General features: G+C 37.3%; 1 protein-coding gene across 2 annotated transcripts in view; it reads left to right on the top strand.

The window, feature by feature from the left end:
- CRYBG1 (crystallin beta-gamma domain containing 1) overlaps window positions 1-7496 on the top strand; it is a 57696-nt gene that overhangs the window by 15123 nt on the left and 35077 nt on the right. For both annotated transcript variants that reach the window (XM_023205932.3, XM_023205933.2), the window contains exons 5-6: window positions 295-460; window positions 3166-3305. In XM_023205932.3, coding sequence (XP_023061700.2) covers window positions 295-460; window positions 3166-3305 — 306 coding nt within the window. The remainder of the gene's footprint in view (window positions 1-294; window positions 461-3165; window positions 3306-7496) is intronic.

The following is a 7496-nucleotide window of genomic DNA, read 5'->3' as shown; positions in this document are numbered from 1 at the left end:
TATTATCATTTATAAGTCTCCACCACCTGGCAATTGCTTGGAACATTAGTAGCTCTATAGCGTCCAGATAGATAACTCCAAAGTTCTCTAAGATCCTGATATAGTTCATGAGTTATCAGAGACTTAATTATATCCAGTAAAATATTAGTGTTAGGGAGAGTTTAAGCTATTTTAATTGCTAGATAATTAGCCACTAATATACTATATATATAATGGCAATTAGCCAGGATATTTGAGTAATCAAAGCCTCTCTCACCAAGACTGGCTAATGGTTTTGCTGTGTTTTATTGTTAGTTGGATTTTGTATGAGCAACCAAATTTTGAAGGGCACTCCATTCCCTTAGAAGAAGGAGAATTGGAACTCTCTGGTCTCTGGGGTATAGAAGACAGTTTGGAAAGTCACGAGGAAGCAGAGTCTGATAAGCCAGTGGTGATTGGTTCCATCAGACATGTGGTCCAGGTAGGTTGCAGTAAATCTGGATTTTATTTATTCAACAAATATTTATGGATTTGTACTTAAAGGGAAATGTTCATTTCACGAAATAAGTGATTGGGAAACATATTTGGTGCCTTATGGATGTATTTTCTGTATTTTAAGTTTATTTGTACACTTTAAAGAATTTAAAAAGAAACATAATTGGTTAGATAATTTTTCACAATAAACCCTTAAGGTAAATCTTTTATGCCTGTCCTTCTGTTCCCATCTTCCAAATATATTTTACCTGATAACTTGGTTTAAATGAGTTCTGCATCTATGAACAGATTTTTCATTTACTTAGTGTTTTTGTTTGCTGTATGAGTTGTGATTACTTTGAGCGGTTTATAGGAATTCTATTTTGGAAAAATAAATAATCCAAAAATAATTTGGTTGATCAACTCTAGAATTTCATGTGGATTTAACAAAATATTACTTGCTCTATTTGAGGCCACTTTATGGATGAGGTAAAATTTCTTGGTTTCTTGTTATTTGATGAGAAAAGTGTTGTCAGAGTCTTTCTTTGTGGCTCTTGGGATTTGATGATTCTTTACCTTAAAGATGCAATTAATGGTGTCTTCTAAGTAGAAAATTAAAATCCTAAGTTTTAATGGAGACGAGTGTCAAGATGCAATACAGAGAAAAGGAACATTCTGACGTGAGAATGAGTAAAGATGAGTAACAGTTTTGGCAGAGGAAAGCATCGCCTACTTCCTGGGTCAACATTTCTGAGTAACTTAGATGGTAATTGGTATGCTAAATGATTTATCTTGTATTTGTTTTAAGTATATAATATGAGAAGACTAAGTAAGACTTGAGAAACCCTATTTCAAAATGTCCTCATTAATGGAATATTTTGCCTAGAGTTTTTATTTACTGCTCAGATAATATTGGTAATAAAGCAATGTTTAAAAATATCATCTGATTCCCATCATGAAGTGCCCTCTCCCCCTTTATTTTTTGAATTTTCTACCCTTTGCTGGCCATATTCTAGTCTGCTTTTTCTGCAGTTGTAATCATAATACAGGGACAATGCTGTTCCACGTGTCTGTCCTAACACTGTGGTTCTCAATCCTTTTTTTCTCTTTATACCACTTTCCTGAAAATCACACTCCCCTTGGTAACATCTTTGGGATTGGAACTGGGGAAGGTATCAATCTGGTGGGGTGAGGATTTGGGTGCATTCAGGAAGATGGGGAAGGAAAATGAGATCTCTTGTTTTGTCTGATAGTAGCAGACTTACTGTAGCAAAAGTTTTTCATGTTACCACAGATTTAGGGTTTAGCTGAATATCATATTCCATTGAAACAATGCATTATTTATTATTTAGTACATAAATGAGGTACCATTATTTATTTGTTATTTCTTCTTTCAGTGAATCTTAAGGTTGTTTCTAGTTTTTTACTATTATAAGTAATGCCATGAGAATGTTTTTGTGCATTTAATAATTTATAATTTTCTTTTCTTTTTTTTTTTTTTTTGAGATGGAGTCTTGCTCTGTCACCCAGGCTGGAGTGCAGTGGTGCAATCTCGGCTCACTGCAACTTCTGCCTCCTGGGGGTTCAAGTGATTCTCCTGCCTCAGCCTCCAGAATAGCTGTGATTATAGGCACATGCCACAATGCCCGGCTAATTTTTTTGTTTTTAGTAGAGATGGGGTTTCGCCATGTTGGCCAGGCTGCTCTTGAACTCCTGACCTCAGGTGATCTGCCCGCCTTGGCCTCCCAAAGGGCTGGGATTACAGGTGTGAGCCACTGCGCCTGGCCAGTAATTTATAATTTTCTAATTTGTTTCCTTGAGGTACATTTTTCTGAATGGTGCCATGTTAAAGGGTATGGTTATAGCTCCTGATATGTCATGGATTATATTTTCTTTACAGATCATGTGCATGGTTTCTTGAAACATAAACATAAGTCAGAGCATATATTTTAGAGGTTACCTTTTTAGTTCATTAGAGTTGTTCCTTTTGATAACATTTGAAAAGCCTCATCTGAGCTTATTCAGGTGTTAAAATTTCTTCTGTTGCTCAGTTCACCCAACTCAGCTGCATAGATGAGGTTCAATAAATATTCCATTAATGCTTAGGCACTAGACCAGACGAGGCCTTTTGAAGACTGTTTGGACCACAGATATGCAGGGCATGGAACAATGACCAAAGTACAGAGATTTGTAAATCACTATGAATGTGTGCTTTTGCTTTTATGACTTAGATCAAACCAATATCATAAAGGTTTACTCAGTCAAGGAGAGTTACCACAAATCAACAGAGGGCTTTATGGACACAAAGCAGTGGCTGAGGAAAACTCCAAGAGCAGCCATTCTATAGACTAAAGTCTCTGTGCTTGGATAATTATATCAGAGCAAAGGAACCAAAACCCCAGACCAAGGAGGGTCAAGTGAGGATGAGAAAAATAAATATATTCCAAAATTCAAATAAAATACATTTCTGATGATCTTTGCTTGAATGCAACACTGAGTTATATAACTAAAGCAAGTGTGTCTGCCCCAAAATAGGTGGATTATTAGTTCATGGATGGAAACAGGAAAGGGCTAAAATGGCAGGTACTCTGTGAAATGTATTTGTATATTTAAAGCTCATTTTGATTAGTTGTAAGAAGAAGAAGAATGAGCTTACTAGAGAGTTAAATGCATGGTGCAATTCTTACTGTCTATGCATCTATATTTTTTCAGGATTACAGAGTTAGTCACATTGACTTATTTACTGAACCAGAAGGGTTAGGAATCCTAAGTTCCTACTTTGATGATACTGAAGAAATGCAGGGATTTGGTGTAATGCAGAAGACTTGTTCCATGAAAGTACATTGGGGCACGTAAGTATTTTTTTTTCAAACACAATTTTAATGAAGTTTTTTTGTGAGTGTAGTACTGGAAAAAGGACTTAAGACACTCTGACTCTGATTTGTCATCCTGTTAAGTAATTATTAACTGTAAGGTATATTTTTGTAAGGCACATAAAATTCTGGTTCTTTTGCACCTATGTTATGATTCATCTCTCTTAAAAACAATATAGATTTAATATAGGAAATGTTGGGGGGGGAATTGAATTTTTAATGTAAGGCTTTCCTTGTCACAGAGGAAGCTGATTTATTCGAAGCTGATTTATTCAAAGCTGAGTAGCAGATTATATTTTCATGATGATTCAGAGGAGGTAATTCAAAGCACACGCCTCTGATATTTCTGGGGGGGGATGGAAGCCAGCACACATGGTACTTCCTTGAATATTTTCACACAATGCTGGTTCAAAGCCCCTAGGAGGTTGGTTTCACAAATCACAGGAAACAGCAAGAATATTTTGAAGGAAATGGGAATACCTCAGATAGGGGAGAAATGAGGATAGAAAGTACAGACTGCAATACTAAAGAATGTGGTCTCCAAGGTGAAGCACAAAGCCCCACGGCATGTGAAAGACATTCACTGAGATGCAGGAAAAGACACTAAAGCTTCTTTCTATTTGATTAAAGTCTCCACCTCTTAAGATTTTATTTTTGTATATGTTTTCTAATATGCATAATGTATTAGTTCAGTGGTAATGTATATAATTTATAAATATTCATATATTCAGAGAACGCTGAAATGTTTTTACTAATGGTTTATACAGTCAAAAAAGTTTACAGTCTGTCCCTAAAGTGGTATGGAGTATCTCCGCAGTGAACAAATAAGGCACTCCTTAGACATGCTTTTTGCATTCTATTTATTACTAAAAGTCTTGGTTTGCCATTGTTCATATCTTAGAAAAATGATTTGATTGTGCACAATGTAGGAATAGGATCAGTTACAGATCAGAGAATCTGATTTTTGATCCTCAGAAATCAGAAACTAAAAACTTCTAGGCAGCTTAACAGGAAGTGTGGCTATTGAGAATTGGTAGCAGCTATCCTTGAGTAGTTGGAAGGTGGTCATATAGAAGAGATATTAGACTTGCTCTCTGTTATTCCGTAGCAGGTCCCAGGAAAAACCAGTAGAAATTAGAGAGATGGATTTTGACTTGACCCAGGGAAGAACTTTCTGATGGTTAATACAGTTAAAATAGAAGTGGCTGCCTTGTTAGGTGGAGAGTTTCTCATCCCAAGGGGTATTCAAGTAGAGGATGGACAAGAATTTATCCAGGGCTTTGTAGGGGAAGGAAAGTATGAGTTAGATACCTCCTTTATGACAGTTTGTTCATTTATTTATTTACTTTTAACATTTTGAAATACAACACACCTAGAAAAAAGTTCACAGAAGGTAAATGTACACTTAAATAAAGTGAGCACCCAAGTAGACACCACTTGAGCCAAGAATTGGAACATTACCAGCACCCCAGAAGCCCAAGGGTGTTCTTTCCCTATGGCAGCCCCTCTCAGAAAACAACCTCCCTCTCCCAGAAGAGTAAAAAATTGGCAAGGGAAGACTATAGTGATGGTTCGTCAATATACAAAGGTGTAGTTATTACTACAATTACTATAAGTTCGTCAATATACAAAGGTGTATGTAGGGCAGAATTTGGGGTGTAGAGAATAATGTTAATTTAAATATCTCCTCTTGATGTATAAAGTTATTTTCCAAGGGTAGTATACATTTTACTGCTTTTTAAATTATTTTTAATTGACACATAATAATTGCACATATTTATGGGGTACAATGTGATGTTTTGATACACGTGTACATTGCATAATGATCAAATCAGGGAAATTAGCAAATCCATCACCTCAAACACTTGTTATTTATTTGTGGTGAGATCATTCAGAATCCTCTCTTCTAGCTATTTTGAAATAATCAAAAACATTATTGTTAATCATAGTTACCCTACTGTGCAATAGAACACCAGAACTTATTCTATTGTATATTTTTGCCACATTTTCTTTATTTTTTCATCTGTTGATGGACACTCAGGCTGATTCTGTATCTTGGCTATTACGAATAGTGCTGCAATAAACATGCACGTGCACGTATCCTTTGACATACTTGATTTCATTTCCTTTGGATATATACTCAGTAGTGAGATTGCAAGATCACACAGTAGTTCTAGTTTTAATTTTTTGAGGAGCCTCCATACTGTTTTCCATAATGGCTGTGCTAATTTATATTCCCATCAATAGCGTGGAAGAGTTCCCTTTGCTCCACATCCTCACCAACACTTGTTATATTGTGTCTTTTTGATAATAGCCTTTCTAACTGGAGTGAGGTGGTATCTCATTGTGGTTTTGATTTGCATTTCCCTGATCTTGAGTGATGTTGAATATTTTTTCATACACCTCTTGGCCATTTGTGTGTCTTCTTTAGAGAAATGTACTGCTTTTAGCATACATTTTGAGTTACATCAGTTGGTACCCTGTAGTCCTTAAAAGGCTCTGAAATTTTTAAAGGTGGTGAATTTAGAAGTAGAAATTAGGAAAGGCTTTTATTTCCTCTGCATACCCTGTCAAAATATGACAAGAAATTGGGACTTTAACAAATATAAACCCAAAAGAGTGTCTATGAGATGTATTAAGTATATTCAGTAAATCTGTTAAGCAAGCATCTACCAAGTGCCAGGTGCTTTTCTAGTCACTGGGAATACAGCAGTGAAGACATAAAATGATGTTCCCACTCTCCTGGAGCTGTCAGTCTAGTAGGAATAAACAACACAAATACATATATAATGTGTCAGATGGCAAAGGCTACAAGAAACATAAATTACAGAGAGGGGCAGGTATGTTGCTATTTTAGATAGGGTGGCTAGTAAAGGACTCTGGTGACATTTTAGGCAGGGACTGGCAGGAAGTGAGGGAGTCTGCCCTGGAGCTAGCTGAGGGAAGAGGGGCAGGGAGCCAGTCCCAGAGAGGAAGCACACCATTTGCAAAAGCCCTTCTGGGCATGCTTGGGCAATAGCTAAGAGGCCAAGGTGACTGAAGCTGAGTGGACTAGGACGTTAGGATAGGAGAGGGCTCAGGTCACATCTGGCCTTTCAGGCCTCGGGGAGGAGGATTTAGATTTTCTCTAAGTGGCATGGAAAATCATTGGAGAATTTTGATCTAACTTGTGTTATTAACAGAAGGATCAGCCTGACTGTTCGTATAGAAAATAATCTATAAAGAGGCAAAGGTGGAAGCCAAGAAACCACGTAGGATGCACTCGCAATCATACAGCCAAGAATGGATGGTGGCTTAGACGTGCGATGGTGGTGGCGGGAAATGGTCAGACCTTGGATGCATTTTGAAGGTAGAACTAACAGCATTTCTGACAGATTGTGTGTGATGTATGAGGGGCCGAGACAGCCCAGGGTTTGGAACCCCAACACTTATGGAGACGAAGAAGACTTGGAGGAGCAGGATAGGAGAGAGTGAGATTCAGGAGCTCAGTTTTGGACAGGTTAAGGCTGAGATGCCAACTGCAAATTCAAGTAAGTGGGCAGGAAGGTGACTAGGTGTGTGAGGCTGGAGTTCAGGGGAGAGGCTGGAGGCATAAATTTAGGAGTCATTGACATAGAGAATGCATTTAAACCAGGCACAGGACACAGTCACAAAAGGGAGTGGGTGTAGTTAAGGGAAGAGAAGGCACTTTTGTATTTAAAGACTGGGAAGAAAAGTGGAAATCTAAACAAAAGAAAATGCCTTCATCTCTTGGTGTCTTTAATTTTTTTACATGAAATAAGTCTATACACTTTTTTTAAAGAATTAACGTCAGGTTGAGAAACATCACTTTCCTTAGAAAAGAATGAAAAAGGCATCTGCTATCATATTTTAATCAGTGTCTGGAGGGTGCCATGACGCAGGCTTGGCTATGTTGAAGCACATTAAGCTACCTTAAATGATATTTCTTACCTTTCCAGTATGTTTAGTTTTGTCTCCTAGGTGGTAGTTACCAGCCTGTCACAGTTTACAATTTATGACAGGTTTGTGTCATGATGGGCATCTTTTTTTCTGGCTGTTCATTTCTGTTGTCATTAGGATAGTGGAACACTGCCTTGGATATTAATTCAAAGTTTGGGCTCATCAATCCCCCGTGGACCCACCACCCAACTTACAACCTAGACCATTACC

Source organism: Piliocolobus tephrosceles, chromosome 5 (genome assembly GCF_002776525.5).
Source record: "Piliocolobus tephrosceles isolate RC106 chromosome 5, ASM277652v3, whole genome shotgun sequence".
Lineage (NCBI taxonomy): Eukaryota > Metazoa > Chordata > Mammalia > Primates > Cercopithecidae > Piliocolobus > Piliocolobus tephrosceles.
Note: the sequence above shows the minus strand (reverse complement) of the source record. Positions and strands in the feature narration are given on the sequence as shown.